General features: G+C 43.2%; 4 protein-coding genes across 5 annotated transcripts in view; 3 read left to right on the top strand and 1 right to left on the bottom strand.

Moving 5' to 3' along the window:
* The first annotated feature begins 479 nt into the window (after nucleotides 1-479).
* Nucleotides 480-6,072, top strand: LOC108143093 (mediator of RNA polymerase II transcription subunit 12). Its single transcript, XM_017267313.2, has 4 exons — nucleotides 480-827; nucleotides 3,062-3,631; nucleotides 4,054-5,469; nucleotides 5,785-6,072. Exons 1-4 carry the CDS (start codon nucleotides 822-824, stop codon nucleotides 5,944-5,946), a joined length of 2,154 nt encoding a protein of 717 aa, XP_017122802.1. The 5' UTR covers nucleotides 480-821; the 3' UTR covers nucleotides 5,947-6,072.
* Nucleotides 6,073-7,444: 1,372 nt separating this feature from the next.
* On the top strand, nucleotides 7,445-7,905 carry LOC108143103 (DNA-directed RNA polymerases I, II, and III subunit RPABC5). The gene is made up of 2 exons (XM_017267325.1): nucleotides 7,445-7,632; nucleotides 7,702-7,905. Exons 1-2 carry the CDS (start codon nucleotides 7,538-7,540, stop codon nucleotides 7,808-7,810), a joined length of 204 nt encoding a protein of 67 aa, XP_017122814.1. The 5' UTR covers nucleotides 7,445-7,537; the 3' UTR covers nucleotides 7,811-7,905.
* On the bottom strand, nucleotides 7,841-9,280 carry LOC108143102 (methionine aminopeptidase 1). The gene is made up of 3 exons (XM_017267324.2): nucleotides 9,044-9,280; nucleotides 8,229-8,969; nucleotides 7,841-8,171 (listed from the first exon to the last, which is right to left on the bottom strand). The coding sequence occupies exons 1-3, from the start codon at nucleotides 9,195-9,197 to the stop codon at nucleotides 7,939-7,941; spliced, it is 1,128 nt and encodes a 375-aa protein (XP_017122813.1). The 5' UTR covers nucleotides 9,198-9,280; the 3' UTR covers nucleotides 7,841-7,938.
* An 814-nt stretch (nucleotides 9,281-10,094) lies between these two features.
* Nucleotides 10,095-23,124, top strand: part of LOC108143027 (dorsal-ventral patterning protein tolloid) — a 30,100-nt gene continuing 17,070 nt past the window's right edge. Inside the window, exons 1-2 of one of the 2 annotated variants that reach the window (XM_017267223.2) lie at nucleotides 10,095-10,263; nucleotides 17,666-18,263. In XM_017267223.2, the coding sequence (XP_017122712.1) occupies nucleotides 17,831-18,263 (433 nt within the window). In that variant the 5' untranslated portion in view covers nucleotides 10,095-10,263; nucleotides 17,666-17,830. The other variant, XM_017267224.2, reaches the window with a different exon arrangement.

The following is a 23,124-nucleotide window of genomic DNA, read 5'->3' on the forward strand; positions in this document are numbered from 1 at the left end:
TCATCGTCCACTGTGCCTGCCGCATTTCGTAATGTCAATCTGTGGCGTTGCTCCTGTTTGCTGCCACTGCAACAAGCAATGCCAACAGGTGGCAGGCAGTGGCATGGCTCCACAGCGGCGTTTTGGCCAACTCTCGTTCATGGGCGCCTGGTCCGCATTGCTTTTTAAGGTAAAGAGCGACTGCTGCTGACGCGAGACAAGTTCGCTGCCTAAGTCTTTTGTTTTGCGCCGTCTTTTTCTTTCTTTTTGTTTCTCTTTCTCTGGCTTTTCTTTCGCCGGCCAAGAACAGTCAATGGCAAAACACTTTCGTTGCGATTAATCGGCCACTTGCTGGCATTCATGTTGCTGCTGGTCGCGTGCTGCGCTTTGTCCGTTGCAAACTTGTTTTTCGGCGCCAGAGCCAAGAAAATCCGACCACTTTCTTTGCGGTGCGACTTCCAATGCGAGTCGTCGTAGCATTCCAGTGGAGCTCCAGCGGATCGGCACATGGTTTTTGTCCATTGGCGTCGACCAACTTACACTCAGTTGTCTACGCGACTTGAACAGGTGCGGACGTCGCTGCTCCCAATTTTAATTTCTCTTCTTTCGACTTTTCTGTGCGTGCAGCTTAAAAACGAAGAAAGCGCGCCGGCGCTCGCTGACATGAAGTTAATTGATGTGATTATATATCTAATTGCCATTTTGATCTTCATCTATTTGCTGCTCGAGTAGCTGCAGAAGCCAAAAGTCACTCGACATTTGCCCAGAGAGCTTTCTTTCTGCAGGCCAACAGTTACAATTAACGCTACGAAAATCTGCAGATCTTTACAAATCCCAGCAAGATGAGGGTAAGTGATTCACGCCGCGATTGCGTTGAGTTTGTTGGCCACAATTAGCGGTTATTAAAAAGCCTCTCACTGCGCACAGCATAAAAAATAATGGATAGGCTTAATTTCAATGCAAATGCATAGGCATGGGCATTGGCTATGGTATTGGCATTTCTTTTGCTTTGCGATCAACGACTCCAGAGTCGAAGTCAGATTTGGATTTGAATTTGAACTCACCTTCACCTTCACCTTCACCTGCAAATCCAATTACAATCGCTACACAATGCATCTTCAATTCAATTGAATTGGAAGTCGTCGTTGGAATATTTGACAAATTGTTAGGTGGCCGGCAGCAAAGCGAGCACTTTCATTCGCAATGGGAGCACTTGATGCGCCAAGTTTCGCCAAGATCCAGACAATGGATGGCTTTACGTGCACCAATTGCACTGGCTGCTCGCCTGCATTTGCCTCAATGTGCAGCGGGCTTGAAAATAAAATGCCTGCCGCTAAAATAAAAGTTGCATTTCGAGTTGCAATTTGGGTTAACCACACCGTTGTTTATGGCCATGGCATGGCGGTGACAGGCCGCTGATCAATAGTTCCGCTTATGCCGTTAGGCAAATCCTTTGTCAAGTTCATTGGTCTCTTTTGGCCCAGCCCAAAGTAATGCAGGTTCCATTGGGGATTTCATTGCATCCGTCTCCTGCTAAGTTCATTCACCACTCATGCGGCACTGGTATTTGCATTCGATTATGCATATTGCAAGGCGACAAACTAACTAACCACTCCATAAACAGTAAGCCACCAATTTGGCAGCAATTACGGCGGTCCACTGCAGTTGCGTTGCGTTTTAGCAAACGCAGCACGTAATCAATAACTATACGTATTGGAGCCGCTTAGGCATTTCACCCGATGATTGACGTCTGGCTCTAACGGCACACCGTACCGCACCGCATTGCCATTGTCATTGCCGCCGTTTCAGTGGTCTGATGGTTCGTTGGTTCGTTGGTTCGGTGGGGCTGCCCAGGTGAAATTGCCATGTCCAGTGGCCGCCTCAAATTACCGACTTCCCCTTCGATCGACCAAGACCCCGAGCAGGCATGCAGAGAGCTGCGCACTCCTCTTTTATGGGATTACTTTAGATCAACGAATATTCATTAATCTTATACGTGTTTCGACAATTCACTCAGAAAATATATTTCTTTACTAGTGTTCGGGGAAAGACCAGAAGATAAATTTTTAACTTACCAAGAAAGAAAAGTATACTACTTCTTCTCTAGCGCACTTAATTTAAAAATAAAAAAACATTTATCTTAAGGAATTGATTTTTGTGATTTAAAATCTATGCTAAAAAATACTCAAATCACATTAAAACCTCAAAAAAATTGAAATACACCTTATGAAATATGCGATTCAGTAAAGTTCGATTTATTTCCGTTAGCAACTGTCCACAAAAAGTTAAATTTGTTATAATATATATAATAATATAATACTTTTATTTTGATTTTGATGGGTTCAAATCTAGGCTTAAAAATATTGAGGGCTAGTTGGGCATTAACTAAACGAACAATACAATTGTATGCCAACATTATTCTATAAATTACTTTCACTTTAAACTTTTAAACAAAAAAAATGATTGCCCTAAATGCATTTTTAATTCAATTATTCAGTTATACTTAATAAATTTTAATTACTGCCTATGCATTTAAATTTATATCTTTGATTTCCCAGTTACTGTATAAACCCTATATATTTTCTATTTCAATAAAAGCGCGCCATAATGAAAGTGTTACAAAGAGAGTCAGCGAACCATAATACCCGCCAAAAACGTAAACAACTTGACAGTAATAGCAACAATTACAGAACGAAGACATTTCGATATTCGGTATTTGACTTTTCACTTTCATTCTACGGCATTGCGGACTGAAAGTTTAATCAGCCATCGAAGCGGGGAAAATGGTATGGGCAGTGGTATTATGGCATATGGCACATGGCATACCCGTGTAAATGTATATAAACACTTTGCTGGCTCGTTTGCTTAAGCAGCTTTGGTTAAGTAGTCAGCGGCAGGCGACGTGATAAAATTTTAGAAAACCGCCAATTTGTTCGAAATTAAGGCCATTACAGTTTTGTTGCTGTCCAGCGATTACACACGACCCTCCCCGCTTAGAAAGTTTACATTTCTTTCGGCTCTTTTTGTTCGATGTACGACGCTTAATTAAGTTTTTGATTTAATTGTCTTTGACATTAAACAGCCTTTTCTGCTGCTGGCCCTGATTTTGGCGCTGGCCAACTGTGAGCAGCGTCCCCTGGTTTTCACCAACTGGCCGCCCAAGAGTCGTTCATCCGCCGGCGCAGGAGTAGGTGCCGGTCCACCGGGAAAGCCGCGCACCCTGGTCGTCCAAATACGCAGCGATCAGCCAGTGCCGCTGGTTCTCAAGGGTCGTCCAGGCCAAGGCCACGCCCACGCTCACGCCCACGCCCACAGTCATGCCGCCCACTTGGCCCATCCGCACTCTGTGCATCCACATGTCCTGTCACACGCCCACTCGCACGCCCACCTCCACTCGCATCCCCTGGTCCATGTGCCACAGCACCAGCTTCAGTACCAGCATCAACACCTCCGCGGACCTGCACGTCATACGCCGATCAAGCTGAGTGGTCCTTCTCCAGTCTACCTGAAACCCGCCGGAGCCTCGCTGCGAAAACCCCTGAAGATCAAGCTGAGCAACGTGAAGCCCAAGGCGAAACCCACTTTTGGCTACGACAAGCCCTTCAAGTACGAGAAGCCAGCCGTGAGCTACAGTGAACTCCAGAATCTGCCGGTAAGTTAGGCTTAGAAAAGATCCTTTGGGGGGCATTGATTTCATTTGACTTAAGACTTTTAAATCAGGATTAAGATTTACTTAATCACCTTAAAGACATTTAAAGTACACAAAGAAGCTTATATATTACCGATTTTCTTAAAAGGTTGCATCATGCAAAACTTATTATTTTTCATTATATTTTAATGATGCTCAAATTCCAGTAGGGAATTTACTCCATAAATGTTCAGAATGAGATTGGCATTAATCATTCGAAAAAAGTTAAAAAAACGTACTTAGTCCTATTTAAACTAAGTGAAATCAATTCAAAACCAAGCGATCCTTGATCATAGATAAAAATGTGCACTTCACACCCACTTCATTACACAGTACAGTACAAAACAAAACAAAACATAACCCCAAACATTCCTAATCCCTCACAGCTGGACACGCACAACAACTTCAACACCGAGCACTTTGCACCCATTTACACGGTTCCCGCACCGAACCTGGCCGACAACCACCTGGATGTGGAGGAGGGTCACCTCCAGGACTCGTCCTCCTACCTGTACACGCCCCCCTCCCAGATCCCGCCCTCAGCATCGGCCCCCATCCGTCCCCAGACATACTTGCCACCGAAGTACAGTGTGCAAGAGGACGAGACCAATGACCAAACCATCCGCGATCCCATTTCGGGTTCGCAGAAACTCTTTGCCCCAGATCCGGATCCCTCGCTGCCCACCACCAAGATCCGTCCGGCCACGGAGTCGTTTAACACGCCCAGTAATAACAAGCCGCTGCCCGCCGATGTCCAGAGCAACCACTTGCCCGCCCAACCGCTGGTCCAAATTGTTGGGGCCCAGGCGGCGGCCCAGACGGCGCCCGAGATCTATCCTATTCAGTATGCCCAGCCGGCAGCGGCGGCGGTTCAAAGTCAGAGCTTCCTCGCAGCCATTCCGGCTGCCCACATCCCCATCTACAATCCCACCTACCTGGTGACGCAATCCAACCAGCTGTACTCCGCCCACCAGCAGCAACTCTTCAAGCCCAGCTCGGAACCGGTGGTGGAGTCGGGCTACGTCAATGCCGATCTCACCCAGGAGGTGGCCAGCAACGGGCAGATCCTGCAGGCGGCCAAGGATCCGCATCACAACATCCATCCCGTACTGGATTCGGCACCGCAATATGCTGCCCTGATTGCTGCTCCCGCGCTGGGCAGTCATGGCGAGGGTGGCTACCAGACGGCCTCCTTCCACCTGCCCAATGCGGCTTCTGCCGTCACTGCGTCCATTCCAGAGGGTGGATTCGTGGTCTCCAACTTCTATGGCCACACGCACGACTCCTCGCAGTTGCTGCAGGCCTACGCAGAGGAGGAATCACGCCGCCAGCAACTAGAAACAGAACATGCTGCCATTGAGCTGCAGAAGCAGCAGCAATTGCATCTGGATGAACTCAAGGCTCAGGCGCAGGAGCAACAGCAGCAACATCAACTGCATCTGGAGGAGCTGAGGGTTCAGGCGCAATACCAGCAGCAGCAGCAGCAGCAATTCGAGGAGTTGCAGGCCCAGGCACAGGAGCAACACTTGCAGCAGCAACACCAGCAGCAACAGTTGCAACTTCTGCAACTGCAGCAGCAGCACCAGCAGCTGCAACAACCGGTGCAGCACCACCCGCAGCAGCAGCAGCAGCAGTTGCAGCCAGTGCAACATCAACAGCAGCAGCAATTGCAACAGCAGCAGCAGATTGCTCAGGATCCCGCAGCAAGTGCCTTTGAGGAGCACCAGCGATTGGTGCAGCAGCAATTGGGCTCTAACACGCCGCTTCGCATCTTTGTGCCCGACGAGGAGGCTTCCGAATCTGTAAGTCCATTACAAATTGTTTACCAAGTAGATATTAAGTATGTGTACGTCAAGTATTTAATGAAAATGCAACTACCGCCGAAGTACACTTTGTATTTAATCTTAAAAGGCATAACGTTAACATATAAAAGGTATCGTATATTAAATTCAAACAGCAAACTAATTAAATACAATACAAAAAAACATTATTTATTGTAAAGGTTTTAGAGAGTTATAAAATATTCTAATTCTTTTTTTTTATTTAAGAACTTATACTTCAATTAAGTATAACCCAAATCGCCATTAAAAACTTATTTTGTATTTTTCGCACCACAGCGGCTGCAAAAGCGATCGGATGACGTGAAGAAGGGCACCGTGGAGGACGTGTCTAGCGGGGATCTGATCGAGAGCGACAGCGAGGATTCAGCCAAAGATTTGTTCGAGGTTTCCACCTCCGTCGAAGTGGCCGGCGAGCATCTTACGGCCAGCAGTAATTAGTTAAGGCACACTTAAGTCTTTGACGCTGTTCAAAAATATTTATTTACACACTCATTTGTAAAAACGCATTCATGTAGCGAGCAGTCGGTAGTTTAATAAATATAATCATTAATTTATTCAAATTTACGTTACTTGTTTATATTATAATTTATTAAGTTTTAGACACCAGAAAACCTACAGTTCTAAATCCATTACTTTTCTTTCAGGCTTCCGATTGGAAAGTGGTATAATTAAGGCCGATGATGTAACCCCTTTCCAAATCTCCGAAAAATCGTCCTTGCATAAAAATTAAGCAAAAGCTTACAGTTCTAAATCCATTATTCTTCTTTCAGGCTTCCGATTTCAAAGTGGTATAGCTTAAACGGCTCGTGCCTTAAGCCTCTAACAATCTGCATTTAAATATTGTTTTGAATTTTTCAGTTTTTATTTTAACAATATAACTCCTTAATTAATTTCCGAAGAATAGCAATGCAGAAAAGTAACCCAAAACCTACAGTTCTAAATCTATAACTTTTCTCATAAGCATGCAATTTCGCAGTGGCATATCTTAAAAGTCTTCTCGCTTTGTTGTCTAAAAATCTGCATTTAAAACTTGCTTTGTAATTTCGGGCCGATTTTTTTACATTTTTTTTACCCCTTTCTAAATCTCCGAAAAATCGTCCTTGCATAAAAATTAAGCAAAAGCTTACAGTTCTAAATCCATTATTCTTCTTTCAGGCTTCCGATTTCAAAGTGGTATATCTTAAACGTCTCGTGGCTTAATCCTCTAACAATCTGCATTTTAATATTGTTTTGAATTTTTCAGTTTAAATTTTTACGATATAACTCCTTAATTTATTTCCGAAAAATAGCATTGCAGTAAGGTAACCCATAACCATCAGTTCTAAATCCATAACTTTTCTTTCAAGCATGCGATTTCGCAGTGGCATATCTTAAAAGTCTTCTCGCTTTGTTCTCTAAAAATCTGCATTTATAACTTGGTATGTCATTTTGGGGCCGATTTTTTGAAATTTTTATGATGTAACCCCTTTCTAAATCTTTATAACTCCTTAATTAATTTCCGAAAAATAGCTTTGCAGAAAAGTAACCAAAAACCTTCAGTTCTAAATCCATAACTTTTTTTTCGAATACCCTCTGCAAGGGTATAAAAAGCACCTCGTTTCAACCGGCGTACTCATGAAAGCTTGATGAATTTAAGCATTTATGAGTTTCGCGCGCCAAAGAAATAAATAACTTGATATGTTGAGTTATGTATGCTTGTGTGCAGAACCAACATTATTTCATGATAACGAATATGTTATGGTTATTTTACCATATTTTAAGCAAGCTTTACATTACACATGTGGCGGCGGAATTATGTCGCTATGCTAAACTTATGACGTTTTAAAACTGCAGAATTTTTCAAATGAGTTGTTTTTAAAAGATTCGATTAATTGCAGTTAGGTATCGCGTCAATCGATAACTTGTGCGGACTTGAGATAATTAGAGCACTGTAATCTGGTCACACTGACCAAAACACATTTTAGCCGAAAGTTGTTGTGATCTGCACAAATTGCCTGAATTATTTGAAAACTGTAGGCTGCTAGGCAAGATGATTATTCCAATCCGTTGTTTTACCTGCGGCAAGGTCATTGGCAACAAGTGGGAGTCGTACTTGGGCCTCCTGCAGGCGGAATATACTGAAGGGTAAGGCACTCGCGCGGGAAAAGTCCCTGTCCAAGTCGCATTTCATAATACTTTTTGTTCTAATCCCAGAGATGCCCTCGATGCTTTGGGTCTGAAGAGGTACTGCTGCCGTCGCATGCTCCTGGGTCACGTGGATCTCATTGAGAAACTGCTCAACTACGCTCCCCTCGAAAAGTGAACACAACGTGATGGGATATCCAAACCGGACTTGGGAATAGAAACTCTAGATTTTATTGTAAAATTACAAATTAAAGCTTGATGTGTATAGCCCTAGAAGTTATGTATTGGCCCAAGTGGGTTGCCGCCTCACATCTTGTCCATGAACCAGGGTTGTCCGTTGTTCTCGCGACGTTTCGTGAGGATCTCGCATCCGGTTTCGTTGACCAGCAGCGTTTGCTCGAACTGGGCGGAGAACAAGCCATCGGCGGTTACTGCGGTCCAGTCATCCGGCCAGGTTTCGGCCTTCTGGACGCCCATGGAGATCATGGGCTCGATGGTGAAGCAGTGTCCCGGCGCCATCACACCAACGGCAGAGTTTTCTATAAGAACCGGGTTTTAATAACATTCCAATTAACTTTGGTAAGCCCCAAACTTACTAGCATAGTGAGGCACATTGGGTGCTGTGTGAAAAACGCGGTGTATACCATGACCGCAGTAACTGCGCACCACACTGAATCCATGGGGGGCCACGTACTTCTGGATCACGTTGCCTATGTCGCGGTACTTCTCCCCCGGACGCACAAACTCAATGGCCTTGCTGAGCGCCTCGTGGGTGACCTGCACCAGCTTCTTGTGCTTCTCCGAGACATTGCCCACGAAGAAGGTTTCGTTCAGATCGCCATGGAAGCCGCGATGATAGACGGTCACGTCGATATTGCAGAGATCTCCGTCCTCCAGAGGACGCAGATCGGGGATTCCGTGGCAGATCACCTCGTTGACCGAAGTGCAGCAGGATTTGGGGAATTTGTAGTAGTTGAGGGGCGAGGGATAGCACTCGCGCTCGATGGCGGCCTCGTGGACTAGACGATCTAGTTCGTCGGTGGTGGTGCCCACTTCCACGCCCTTGGCGCCCTCATCCAGGCACTCGCGTCCCAGCCTGCCGGCCACCCGCATTCCCTCGATCTCCTCGTCGTCCAGCACCTTGATCTTGGTGCCACGCAGCGCCTCCTCCGACAGGGAACGCCCTGAGGGATGATCGGCGTAGTCTGGACGCAGGATGGCCTCCGGAACGGACCGCTTGGAAGTCTTTGGGAATGGGCGCAACTTGCCGGTGAAGCGGAACTGCGGCCACGGATTGTAGGCGCCATCCTCTCCAGCAGCGGACTGCGTTGCTCCAGCTGTTTCAAAATACTTCCACATGTTAGTTCCGTCGAAGGTGTTACGAATGGTTGAGACTTTCTGTGAAACTGACCTGCCAGAGCATGGATTGCTTTGTGCTCCTTCCAGAATCCCTTGAAACACGGCTGCGAGCAGAAGAAGGAGCCCTTGATGCCCAGCTTCAGGCAGGTGGGACACTGCAAAGTCGCATCCTTGCCGCAGTTTGTCGTCTCACACTTTTGAGTCATTCTTCCCGAGAAGAATAGGAAAATAAAATAAAGAAAATTTTCTTTGCCAAAAATAGTCCGCCTAGAGATGGACAACCATTGGATATCGATTATCGATTTATTTCGGTCAGTGTTGATTAACGTCTCTTGTAACGGTTTTCAATTTTAAATTCCCTGTAACTTCTTAATAAGCATTTTTAATTGAAAAACAAGTACTACTTGTTTTTAAAGTTGTTAACTAACAATTTTTAAATAACCAATGAATCAAGCTATTTGTTTTTAAGGGATCTATATTTAAATTAATGATTCCTCATTTTTTCAATTAAAATGTAAAAGATAGTTCTTTCTTACCATTTTATTTGCAAATAAGTGACTCTTGTTCAATTAATAAATTTGAGTGATTTTCTATTTTCCATTGCAGACTTTTTTTAAGTAGTTAACTAAAACTTTTTAGTTACCGGTGTTCTGTTGCTGTGTAAAATATGTTTACCAATGGACCAAGTTATTTGTTTTTTTAAGGGCAAAATTAATTTATAAAGCTTTACATATAGTATTATTAGATATTAAAAATTTAACTTAAATTAAATTTTTATTGATTTTTGAAAAAATTTTGATCTAACATTTTTTAGTTACAAATTGTGTATAACAGAAAATACAAGATATATGCCTATTATAAGAACATTGTGTTTTAAAAAGGTTTTAAAACAAAATGTAAGAGTTTGTTTCGAAGATCTTTGATCCCGCTAAGGACACTGGCCTTCGCGATGTTTTCTTGCTTGTTTTTGCTTTGGTCGGCGGTTCAAACGCTGCCGCCTGTTGGGCATTTCTCCGCTGCTTTCAGTTGTTCTCGGCGCATGCTCTCGATGGGAACAGTTTTCGGTGGGCTCATCTGTTCTGGCTGTTCTGGCTGCTCTGTTTATGTTCTCAAATCGCGAGCAACTTCGGTCGTGAACGGACGTGCTTTCGCAGTGAAAACGGAATCTAGGCGTCGCGAAACAAAAGAATATTGGCAACAAACTTGTTTGAATCAAATGGCCAAACGTTAATATCCGCAAAGGGCAGAAGGATAAATTTAACGGCCTGTGAAGTGAGTGCATAGTAAACCCAAAAACCAAACCCAAGCCCAGAATTCTACCTGAAAGGGTAGTGAAGTCACAAATAATCGGTCTGTTCAACAAGTGAAACAAGGGTAATCACCATTTTCGTGCTCCTGATCTTCGCACTCGATTGAATTTCGATTATGATCGCTGTGTGCATTGAAAAAGCGTTATCAGTCTCAGCTCTGATCTTTGGTTTTGCGTTATTATTGTTCATGTCTTTGGTTTCCCTCGCCCGACAACGACAATAAGTAACGTTAACACGCTGTTTTTGTTGAGGTTGCTGCTGTTCATGTTGCTGCTGCTGTCGCTGATGTTGCTGCTGCCGCTGTGGATGCTGCTGCCGTTTCCATTGCTGTTGCTGATAGAAGCGCAGCGTTCAATGACTATAAATAAAAAACGGCACGCGGTGTGTGCACCACCGACTTTTCCTATCCCCCGGACTTTCGATGATTTGTGGGTGTTCTGCGTCTTTAGCTCACGCTATTATCTCCGCCGTGCGGTTTCCACTTTCCCGCTTTTCGTCCCGCAAAAAACAAAAACAAAAAGCAGAAAAACAAACAAATAGCGTAAAATCGCAGCGCAGATCTCTCGTCAATTGGCAATCTAAAGGCCGCCGGCATAATTAAAATAGAATCTTTACTGATTTCGCTTTGTGTCGTACGAGTACATGTGCTTTATTTGCAATATACAATACACAATACGGAACAATCGCGAGTCAAGGTGCCCACAAAAAGCCGCGAAATAGAAGGGAATTCCTGCCCAGTGGCATCGAACTCGTGGACGATCTTGCGGACGACCCAACTCATCTTGTCTGGCCTTTTATTTATTTTCTGTTTTTTCTGCATTCCTCCTACTCCACTTTTTTATTATTTTGGCCAACGATCCTCTTTTCTCGACGGCTATTAAAGGCAAGCCAAAAGGTTCCAGAGAATTAGCCTTAATTGGCTTTGGTTTCGCCTTGCGTCTTGCGTCTGGTCTTTGCAACTTTTTCATATGCTGCGCATTTTGTTTGTCTGTTTTTCGTGGGATGAATGGTGATGGAAATTTATGCGTGTGGAGAAAGGCAGCAAAATGAAATGGAAAATATGAAATTCGTGCTGTGATGCCGTGTGTTTACCCCTAACACTTCCGTCTGCTAGAATATAAACTTCCGGTGGCGAACAATTGTCAGCGGAGGCAGCTTTGGCACAAAAGACGCATATTGATATTGTTGCCCAGGTTGCTTACGCTCCAATAAGCACAACACCCACCCACACACACACACAGGCTGTCGGACACACAGACAGACAGAGAGGTCCTTGGTCCTTGGTCCTTGCTACTTGGGAGCCAGAAAACGCATTTCACTTTTGCTCCACTGAGTTTCCCCTTGTCTGGCAAACGTTTTGTGGCAACTTGGCCATTAAGCATTTCGTGTTTAAGCAGCAGTATCTGCTTCGCAAAAGGACGCAGGTCGCAGAACGCAGGACACGGGACAGCAAGGAATAAAAATTGCCCGCGTATGCATTTCTTAACAACATTTCTCGTCCCGGACTCAGCTCCCCAGCGACAGCATTTCATTTCATATTTTGTGGCAGCCAACGCTTTGAATAGAATTCATTTGGATTCCCTTTCGCAGGACTCCTCCTCCTCCTCCTCCTCTTCCTCCTCCACTTCCCTTTCAGCCGCCCATTTTCCTCATCCTTCGAACACGCACTTCAGACTGATAGCGCGTGCTTAACAAATTTCTGCTGTATTTTTCGGTCCCATTCCGTTTCTCCTTCCCTTTTTGCCATGGCAATGGTGGAATTTTTTCGCATTTTTTGCTGTCGCAGCAGGGTAAAAATTAAAAGCGAATTAAGCTCGAGGAGTGGGCAGTGGGCATCCAACAGAGAAGGTGGACGAGCGAAGATAGCTGCACTTGACGTCGGATAGACCACAGGTATTATGTATTAAACCCAAAATTTACCTGACGACGACAAGGCAAGGAGGCTAATCTGCCAAAGAGATTTGAGTTATTTTATGGATATTATAAAGTGTCCTGTATCTGCTTTGGCAGTCATGAATTCGGGGCCTCTTCGGTTAGGGTCCTGTGTACACAGCAAAATATATATTTGTTATTTGTTATTACAGTCGAGTTAAAGGTACTTCTTCTTAGCTATGAAAACATAATTATTTTTGTTATAAGAGTTGCAGAAATTCAAAGAGTACAAAAATGATTATATTTATAAATTTCGTTTAATTTCCAAAGTTATAATTCCAATTAATTATTTTAGAAGTAATATATTTACCACATAGCATAACAACAGTTTCCAGTTTAGACCCAGATTATTTATGTTCTTCAATTTTGAAAGTCTAAAAAAACAGTTTTTTTTAAATACATCACGCATAAAATTTTCCCAGTGCATGGCCTGTGGAAATGCAAATGTTTTTGTCCATATGTAGGAAATACAAATAACTTTGTGTATGTAGGAAATACAAATATTTTTTCGTACGCAGAAAATACGAGTATTTTTCCGTATGTAGGCACAACAGCTGATGCCATTCTGCTAACAAGCAGCCGGCGCATCCACATCCACATCCTCCGGGTTTTTCGAGAGAAGCACCCCCATATAGTATAGAAAGTGTCACCCCAGCAGCAGCATCGCAAACTCCACGAGTTATTTCTTCTGTATTTTTACTTCATCTTTAGCCACGCCAGTGGCACAGGCAGTGCCTTGGGTTTTTTCTCCCCGCCCTCAAGGATCCCTTCCAATTTCGGTTGCTATAAAGCAAAGTTAATGATATGTCGCAAGTGCTTGTTTGTCTGCGAGAACGTGGGTGAGTGGCTCCACTTCCACTTGGCTGAGTCCTGTCATTCCTTACATACCTCTCTTCCCCTTCCCCTTCCCCTTCCCCTTATGTAATTAATTAAGGCCTAAGCAGATTTTATATTTCACTTACCCAGACTAATTTATGTGCAATTCCACTTTTTGTCATATTTCTTGGGGTAATTATTATCCCGACACTGCCTTGTCTGCAAAATGTAACTTAATTGGCCTGCTCGGCTTAGGAGAAGGAAATTGCCTAAGGATTGCTTGTAAATTGCCCTCAATCCAGAGTCCTCTATTCATCATTCAATGTCTTCGATTGCCTTGGCCGTGGTCTTGCTTTACTTTTTGCTATAGTTATCCAAAACTCAAACTTTTGCCCCCTTGGATCCCTTTCACTTGCACGCATTTACATGCCAGAAGTTAAGAAGCCAGTTTTTCCTCGACGCGGGGCTTCCATGGAAATTTGTTCTGCCCGCCCTTTTTATTTGCCAAATTAAAAGGTTTTCACTCGCTTTCCATATTTGCACTGGGGCTGCTTTACGTTTTACGTTTCACGTTTCACGTTTTATTCTTTTCATATTTTATCGCCGGCCTGGCAGGCATTTTCCCACGCAATCACCATAAAAGGAAATCTTTTCTGCCATATTTCTGCAGCTCCAGCCACAGCTCCCCGGCAATTGTTATTCATGACCCGAAACAACAGGGGCGATATGGTAGATGAGATGCAAAGGTGCGCATCCCGTGCATCCCATAGCTCCAATGGGCCGTGTCGGGCCTGAAAATCCCTGGCCACAGGACGCTCGTCATTCGTCGTTGTTAGTATTAATTATTTCTTAACTTCAGTGCTGGTCCTACTACCATCCTACCGAGTTTATAAATAAATCGCAGATTCTTTATGAGCCGAGCAGGGCTGTCCCATCTCTGGCTATTTGCATCCTCGTCCTGGCCTGCTTCTGTTGCAGATTATGACCCCGAAAGTGGGTGGCCGCCTATCTGTCTGCGGGGTATTTTATGGCTGAACTTTATTTACATTCACATGGCGAGCTGCTAAATAATCAGGACTCGGCTAGGGTCGGCCCTCGCCCACCCACTCATTTCGCTTGTGCTGAGCCACAGTTGCAGGATACAGGATATATGCACTCTAGGAAAAATATAAAAATTCTGTGCTTAGCTTTAAGGAGAGTTCGAAACGCGCAAATTTTTATATATTTTTCCACTTTAAGAACATTTTAAGCCAAATTAAAATTATTATTAAAACATTACATTTAACGTTGAGTTATTTTTTAATTACTTATAAAATAGTATAGCTATAACCAAGAATGTTTTATTAGCAAAACAATGTTCTATACTCATATACTCATTTGAATCAAGACTTGATTTAAGCACATATTTGAAACAATAATTATCCTAATTCATGTACAATATTAATTTATGAATATAGGACTAGGGTTTTTTTCTAAGTGTGACCTTTGGCCATGGCCTGACCCGACGTACAAGCGTACAAGGGCCACAGGTGCCGGGCAGCCAAGTTTAATTATTTGCCGTTGGCTCTGGATTCGTTCTGGTTCTGGTTGTGCTTCTGGTTCTGCCCGGGGCTCTCCTTTCTCCTTCCTCTAGTCGATGTCCTGTCCTGTGGCCTCCTCTGTCTCTCTGTCTGTCTGTCTGTCTGTCTGTCCGTCTGTCTGTTTGCTCGCCTGCTTGTTGTTAGTTCAGCCGCCTGACTGCATTTTGCACTGGTGAAGCATTTTAAATCGCATAAAAGTCGGCCGCAGTAGCAGCAGCAGCAGCAATAGCAGTGGCACAGACTCACCCATTCATTATACCATTTCGACTGTGCCCGCCTTTGCGTCAGTAATTGAAATTAAGTTGTTTCCAAATTGAGGCTCCTCCAGCGCCGCCGCCACCCACTTGTTAACCCTGCATTTCGATGTCCTTGAGTGCTGCGAAAATTGTCCGTAAAATGGGAGGAGTCGCATAGTCGCAAAGTCGCAAAGTGCTTGGAAATGCGCTAAACAACTCGTTTTTGGCAGATGCCACAGTCACGCAGCTGAATACTATATATTTCAATTCATTTAGATGGGGCCTTTCTCAAGTCATATCTTTGACTCGGCTAGTTTGCAATTGCAAATGTCAACTGACTGTCAAAGGGGAAAAATCAAAATTAGGCAAACAAAGAGCTTGGCAGCGAGTCCTGTCAGGATTTGCTCTTGTAAAACACTAAAAGCCCTGTGCCAAATCAGAGACTGGCTGGGAAACAAGGATTCCCCAGCCACTTGACGCTTGTCATTGTCAGTTTCTCGTAGTTGCAAAGTTGCGAGCACTTGACAAGCCTGATTGATGGTCTCGAATGGAGGAGTACGCTGCTCGGAGGACGACGGACGAAGGACGAAGAATGAACAGGATATCTGCTGGCTGGCACTCTCTTATCGCATCTAATTAAACTAAAAGTAAATGGCGCGTGCCATTTGAAAGTGACATCTTAAAGCTTTTAAATGCGAATCGAAGTGGGATTGGCATCCAAAAAGCACTCTTGGATCTTATTTGTTTGCCAGCTATTACGTAGCAGAGTTGGCTTTTGTTTACGCTAGCCGATCGCAGCGGCAATTGACCTAGAACTCTGATAACAATGCAACTTTCAATTACCATACTCATTTCCATGTGGGTGCGATAAGAAGTGCGGAGGAGGAAGTACTGCAGAATGAGGTCTGCATAAATTCCATAATGAGCAAAGCGGAGTGGCTTAAGCCAATTAACATACTTTTCAACGATTTTCAATTTGCTGCCAGAGACGTGGCAACAAAGGAGCAACGGAGCAACAAAAACAAAAAAAAAACGAAGAAAACCCGGGACCTCACAAGTAACTTTGCTCCACTTCTCTTTCCATCGCTTATTTAGTTGGGAATTTATCAATTGAATTTTTAATTTCGCTTAAATGAGAAACGCTGTGCCGTCATCATCATTCTCATCGTCTTTGCCTTGTTGGTCCCATGCGGCGTATACGTAATTATGCGAGCGAGGATTATGGAAATGGCTGCTGCTTCTTGGAGCTCCTGCTGCTGCTCCTTTTGCTTCCTTTGCCAAGTGAAATTAAACGAAATGAAATTAAGAAAATATGTTGCACTCCTTTTGCCTTTTGGCTGCGAAAACTTCTGTCCAAGACTGCTGCCCGTGGAATTGTCTGTGCGGTGTTTGGCTTTATTTGCTAGTCGCCTCTTTTTCCACCACCACCACAACAAAAGGCAACTTAATTTGCCATAAAAAGCCAGCCGAGTCCTTGATTTGTTTTGTGTGTGTCGGTGTGTGTACTTGCGGGGGCCGGAAATGAAATGATTTAATGAAATTGCCACAATTGCCGGGAAAATCAGTAGCAGCAAAGGCACCAAAAGCAACAGCCTGATGACAATGGCTTGGGCCAAACATTCAAGTTAATTGAAAAGGTTTTCTGAATTGCTTGGGTAACCTGGGCCGGGGCTAAGCGATTTTTAATTACCTGTTATTGTGCATAGAGTCCTGGATTCTGGCTGCCTCTGCATCGGAGTTAATTGAGTGCCAAGTTGATGGCTGAAACATTTACATTTACCTGTTCTGGTGTGCGGATTTGCCGCCTGACTATTTCTTCTAAATCGACTTCCTTCACCGCCCATCTGTCGAATTTTACACCTTCTTTGTTTTCTCAGTTTACCCAACTTTTTATGATGGCCCAAGGCGCAGATGTTAGCTGCACAAACGTAGGTATGCGTCGTATGTAAATAAGACACCCGGTGTGTGCACAGATTGAGATTGTCTGAGATATTTTGTACAACATCCCCATAGCAATGAGGCCCCCTTGCATCGATTGCATCGGAGGCTCAGTTCGGAATTAGCAAATGAATTGACATTCCCCGTAGCCAGAGCGTATTCAAATTGCAAACGAAGGCCAGCTTCCCAGAGATAACACCGATTGGAAATGCATAAGTAAATTACCATTTCGCCGTGACATGGTAATGTTACTGCTGCCATTTCATCTGCATTTTGCAATTTTATCCCCCCTACATGTCAGCTTTACTATATGTTTGCCCAACGAAGTACGCCATTTATTTCCGCTTTAAAAAAATACAAACATTTCAAGGCCCTGAAACAACAACACGAAACGGGCTGTATCGCCTGAAATTGTGGGTCATTTCGATGGGGCCAAAGGGTTATCATTAGTTCAAGGGGCTTGGGAACGCAGAAAAAAATATGAAACTTATTTAAAAATAGTATTTACATTAAGAACGTTACTTTGCAAAGGGTTTGATATTTATTATATTTAGGGTAAACATGTTTAAATCAGTTTGTTTTTGAATAAAATCTGCTACCTTTCTCAATGCAATTCTGCATTGATAATTTAATGGTCAGAAAACAACAGAGCTGATAAGCAAGTGCAAAACGCGTGCAATTGAGTTCTATTTCGCTGAACAAAGGGTTATCTGTGGTTCAAAAAAGCTTGGGAAGCCACATATAATGATACACGAAATGTCGGTTTCGGTGTAAATAATTCCACCAAGTCTGGTGCAAACCTGAATGAAGCTGCTCTCTGAACACACAATCTAATCATTGTTTTTGCGCTTTTCAATTGCAGGCACGTGCTAAATGAAAATGAACATATATTAAGAGCAGACTGATCGCCACAATTCAAATCAAAGTGGGCTAGTGGTCACGAAACTTGCAGAGCAAAAAAAAAACCAAAAAGGCACTTAGCAAAAAATAAATAAAGAGCGCCAAAAACGAATTTGACGCCGCTGCGATGCGTAGGAGGCGTGGCACGCCCCTGGGCGTCAGCTGGTCGAACTGCGTCCTACTTTTTGGCATTGGTTTGCTACTGGTGCTCATTTCGGTGCAGGCCAAGAACCCACGATCCCACCGAGGACCTCCGGCACCTGCTCCTTCACCCGCGGATCCAATGGCATCTGTAGCGCAAGGGAACACTCTCAGGCGGGAACATTCCGCGAATGATGGTGTCCTTCAACGACTATCACCGGACACTGAAAAGGGCAGCGACGAGGACGGACACCATCAGAGGACCCACCTGCACCATCGTCAACAATTCGATGCGTATCTGGGAACCATTCGCCGACTGCGACGACCCTACCGCAGCAAATACACCATCGAGCAGCTGATGCGCCTGCATGTGACACCAAAGGTATCCGGAGACATTGACATGGATCCCTGCAAGGCCGGTGAGTACGGGTGCACATATCACTTTAGCCCATCTTACAGCCCAATCCCAACCCACATCCCACGGGTCACGGAAATAGCTTCACATTTGCCTTGCCTCCGCGTTGATTCAACTCCGCCGTAAGCCAATCTGTAAGCCCCGAATCTATATATTTACACGCGGAAAAACCAATTTGATCAGATTACAGCCCTATCGAATTTCAGGTTAAAAAATACAAAAAAGAAAATTGGTTTTAAAGTTATATTTAGTTAGTTTAATAGTCAATTCGTCTTTTCCTCTTCCAATTTGGCTAAACTCAAAATATAAGATTTATTTTTCATTCTCAAAATAAAACCTATAAATATAAGTTATAAATAAAACAAATTTAAAAAAGGTTCTGGTTTTATATTTGAGCTAACGAGTTGAGATTTATATTCTCTATTGGGCGAAAAAGGTTTTTTATTTCAATTAAACATTTTTATTAATACTTTTTGTTAGGTATTCCAATAAGATAATAAGAACGGTAACATATTTGTTAAATGTTTGTTACTTGTTTTCCCGGTTTGTTGTAGTGCATTTCTATATGAGATTTAGTCGATACCCCAGTCAAGTCGTGGCAAGACAAAAGCTTTGAAAATTGTGTTAGCCTGCGAGTTTGAGTAAAAGCGAAAAGTCTTGTTAACTCGAGACGTAGACAGGCACACACAAACACACGTGAAAGCAGCTCATCCTGCACACCACCACCCCCACTCGACATTATTTATGGCCACCACCCCCTCAAGAAAACCCCTGTCAGCCGCTTGTTGCAGCGCTGAAAATTAAGCGCTATTGTGGCATGCTCCGACCTCATCCCCTCACCCCTTCAAGCCTTCCCCGCCACCGATCACAACCGCTTCCCAGCTCGATTCAATTGAATTTACCTTAGTTTGCAAAAAAACGACAGGAAAATAATAAAAAAAAAATCCAGGGAAAAATGTAAGGAAATTGACTGCGAGAGCAGTGCGAAAGCGAATGGTTGTCTTCTCGGCTTGTCCGGATCCGGATCCGTATCCGTATATCGATACGGGGTATCCGTTTCCATGTCCTGGTCTGAGCTTAAGTCTGCGCTTGTGTCTGCCACCAGCAGAGCTCCGACTTCGATTGCAATTTGTCTGCCTCGAAGTGATAGAAGGCAAGTTTATCTGCGGGTCTATCTCTAAGTATTTGCTCGCATCAATTGTCAAAAAGTTGTACTCCAGTTGGGCCACCCACTAGCCACCCACTAGCTACCCACTCAAGGACGGAAATTCCTCGGGCGCAGTACTCGCCAAAGTATGCGTATATTGAAGGGAAAACGACTTCCGCCGTAACTATCATTGGCAATGTGTCGTCAAGTGCTCGACAATGGCAAATGTTGGGGGGGACTTATGAGTACCCATCTTGGTATAAAATAAAACAAATTTGTAAAATAAGTAACATTATTTGGTTTTTAACCTGATAATGCGTGAGAAATTCCATAAGTATGCAACTTAAATTACTCATGCACTTATATATTTCAATTGGTCGATTTTCATGCAAGCGATCATCCAAATTAAACTATTTTATATAATAAATGAATAGAACTTATAACATTGAACATTATTAAACATTTTTATTATTAAAATATAAAAACTGAATATGTTTTTCCCAAGAAATAGTCACAAGTATGCCAGTTCCAAACGGGATAAAAATAAATTTCATTTATTTATATAATTAAATTATTTTAGCCCTTTCACAAATGAAATCATTATTAAATTACATTTTAAAAAAGTCAAATGTGTGGGCTGGGAAATAATATGAGTTCCTAAACTATAACATAATTTATTGTTCATATTGAATAGAAAATTAACAATTGCAACAATTGAATTAAAAAGGCTATATCTGCAAATAAAATAAAAGGACACAATAAAACAGCCTTGTACGTTTGTTTATGTTTGTAATTTTAACCATTTTATAGGCTCTTACCTTATCTTCCCCCATTTACGAGCTTTGTGGCCCCCCATTTTGGCAAATGACTGCCGTATTTTCTCGAAGTCTGACGCTTCGATTGCCAGATAGGTCACACAGCCACATATATCACCCATCTGAATCTGAATGCGTGCCTGGAGACCACGGAACTCCCTCCATAATTTCACAATCAATCATGTCCGCCTCGGGTGTTTTTTTGTCGCTACACAATTAATGAATTGTTTGCATTTGAAGCTGCCCTGTGAAAAAAATTGGGTCAAAGTCGATTTGTATTGCACAGAAACCATTGGGTTCCTAATATATGCATATGCACGATGGGGGGGAAAATAAACAATGTTTATTACTTCTTTTCTCCACACACAAAGGAACCTAATTGAATTTCGGACTGGGATGTTGGGAAATGGGAGCACTACTACTAATCAACTTTCAATTGAAGTTGGAAGCAATTTCGAAACTGGAAAATTTAATTTGCCAAAAATGTGCAGTGCGTTGCAGACATGAAAATCCCCCATGGAGAGCACGCACATGCACATGCACACTCACTCAAACAGTTTTCCCCGGAAAATGCTCCAAAGTTAATTAAGGCCTTTGAAGTGGGGGCGCCCATAAGTAGGCAACACGAGAGCGTTTAGCCATGGAAATTCAAACTCAAATTCAAACGCGTGTCATAATGCGTTCGTAGGCCAACACTTTAAGGAATTAACTAAACTGGTGCTGCTGCTGCTGCTGGTGCAGATTTGCTAATTAATTTGCATAGAGCAGCATCAAAGGGAGGACAACAATGACGGGGCAGCGAGGAGCAGAAATCAAGCCGCAAATGGCACTCCAAATGGGCGGAATGTGCAGCTGCAGAGCGGCGTAGAGTGAACTTAGACGACAGTAATGATGACAACAGCATCACAATAACAACCGCAAAGCCAGGACGACCAAAATGTCAGTCGGCGGCGAAGGCGCGATGGCTTCAAGTGGCCTGAAAGTCGGCGCTTTGCACACAGAACTCAAACAGCCCCCCTCCACCCAGCACTTGTTCAAGGGGAATCCCCTTTAAGGCCTCACACCCACAGTGATTGAGCTCTGGCAAAATGGCAAGAATGGCAGAATGGCTCCGGCTGAAAGGCAACAAACTAACGCCGCTCGCGGTCTCAAATAAAAGGCACTTCGAAGGCATTGCATGCATAGTTGCAGGATGAAGGATACAGGAAGCGGGGGCCAGGATAGAGATGGAAACGGGTCGTGTTTCACAGGAAAGGAAAAAAAAAAAGAAACTGCAACTCAGCCGGGAAATACTCAATACGAACAAAGTGCACGGGGAGTAATTTGGTTTATTATCATACTAATGTCACTAAAACAAAATTGTTCCAACAGATAAAAGTTTTGAACTCTATTGATCTATATTTTCTTTTCGGGTGATTTTTAAACATTTTTTGACATACAACTCTAAACTTTACTACGCATTTAAATGAGTCTTATAAAATTGAAGATTAACAGATAAAATATTTGGTAATAATATTCATATTCTGAAACCATAATTAACAGAGGTCAATTGGAGAAGGTTCATTTAAAAATATATGTATTTGTGATAACCTGTTAAACATTTCAGAGTAAGATTCTATTCTCTTAAATGTTTAACAAATTTGTACTTTACTACCATTTTATTACAGACAAATCTTCAATACTTTGTATGAAAGGGACTTATGGGAAAATAACAGACAAAAAGCGTTAGTTTTATAATAAGTTCCAGAATTTTCATAGAAGCTTTTCTTAAGCTTTTCCCACAGTGTAGGACTTAGCCCTCCGAAATCCTTCGACTTGATTCCCTCGTACCTGCTTAGTGCCCTGCAGCGCTTTGAAAAGTCCATCGCTAAAGTTAAGCCAGAGCCCGATGCCAGAAACTATTTACAATTCGCACTTTTGGCATTGTGCAGACGGATTGAGTTAGTTTGTAGCATTTTCGGGGGGGTAAATGTAGATGTAGATAGGTGGATGGATGGAGGGATGGGTTGATGGGTGGATTGCTGGGATGCTCACCGCAAAACAGCCAGCAGGATCAGCTTACAAAGCCGCAGAACGTGGCAATGGGCTGGCAAACTTTTCGGGATGGGAACTGTGTATGCCCTTAATTAAAAACCACATCTATTTAATGCTTTACTTCGTTTCATCTATACAAATAAACACACATAAATTAAATTAATTTTCTGTTAGCCAGGGGGAAACAAATTGCTTTCGTTTATGCAAATTAATTTGTTTGCCATACAGAGTTATTGACCCCATTCCAGCTGCTAGTTTCCCCGCTCCAAGTTTCCCTTGGAAGATGACAATAGATTTATATTCGGTCCTCGGAACTCAGTGGTGCTTTATAAGCCTGATGACAGATTCGGCATGCTTTCGGCCAAAGCTATCGCCGGATTTCAAAAGCAAATCTTGTACTCTGGCACACAAAAAGCAAGCGAAAGAAACGAAAAGGAAGTGCAGCTGCGGAAATGTTAGAAAATCGGAAGTGAGGCAGCTGATTTCGAGACTGCTCAAAGGATTTACTGGCTGAAGGGGCTCTGCCTGCCATTGACTACATTTGCAACATCTACCGACTTGCAACAGTGGCAAACGCTTGCGAATTTAATCGGAGTTTACCCCAAGTGCATTTATTGAAATGACATCCCTGTTGGTTTCAGACAGGCAAGCGAGCAGAAACATGTGTAAATAAAATAAACTTGCATTTAAGCTGTTTACATAATTAATTAATGGCAACAAGAATGGCATGGCAGGGAGGAGAAGGGCGCAATGGGTGGTCTACTATAGTTCAACTGTTGCGGAATGCCAACAGCTGACAGCAGGATGCATTCCCAAACTTTTTGCACACATGCCCAAACACACTCGTACATAAAGCAAACAATTGCCAT

The sequence above is a fragment of the Drosophila elegans genome, unplaced genomic scaffold (assembly GCF_018152505.1).
Source record: "Drosophila elegans isolate 14027-0461.03 unplaced genomic scaffold, ASM1815250v1 contig_468, whole genome shotgun sequence".
Classification (NCBI taxonomy): domain Eukaryota; kingdom Metazoa; phylum Arthropoda; class Insecta; order Diptera; family Drosophilidae; genus Drosophila; species Drosophila elegans.

Bases quoted from the DNA above. Each gene is read 5' to 3' on its own strand.
- LOC108143093 (XM_017267313.2), top strand. The intron at 3,632-4,053 runs GTAAGTTAGGCT...AATCCCTCACAG, and splicing joins GTGAACTCCAGAATCTGCCG to CTGGACACGCACAACAACTT. The intron at 5,470-5,784 runs GTAAGTCCATTA...TTCGCACCACAG, and splicing joins ACGAGGAGGCTTCCGAATCT to CGGCTGCAAAAGCGATCGGA.
- LOC108143103 (XM_017267325.1), top strand. From the start codon at position 7,538: ATGATTATTCCAATCCGTTGTTTTACCTGCGGCAAGGTCATTGGCAAC. The intron at 7,633-7,701 runs GTAAGGCACTCG...TTCTAATCCCAG, and splicing joins CAGGCGGAATATACTGAAGG to AGATGCCCTCGATGCTTTGG.
- LOC108143102 (XM_017267324.2), bottom strand. From the start codon at position 9,197: ATGACTCAAAAGTGTGAGACGACAAACTGCGGCAAGGATGCGACTTTG. The intron at 8,970-9,043 runs GTCAGTTTCACA...ATTTTGAAACAG, and splicing joins AGCAATCCATGCTCTGGCAG to CTGGAGCAACGCAGTCCGCT. The intron at 8,172-8,228 runs GTAAGTTTGGGG...CGGTTCTTATAG, and splicing joins CAATGTGCCTCACTATGCTA to AAAACTCTGCCGTTGGTGTG.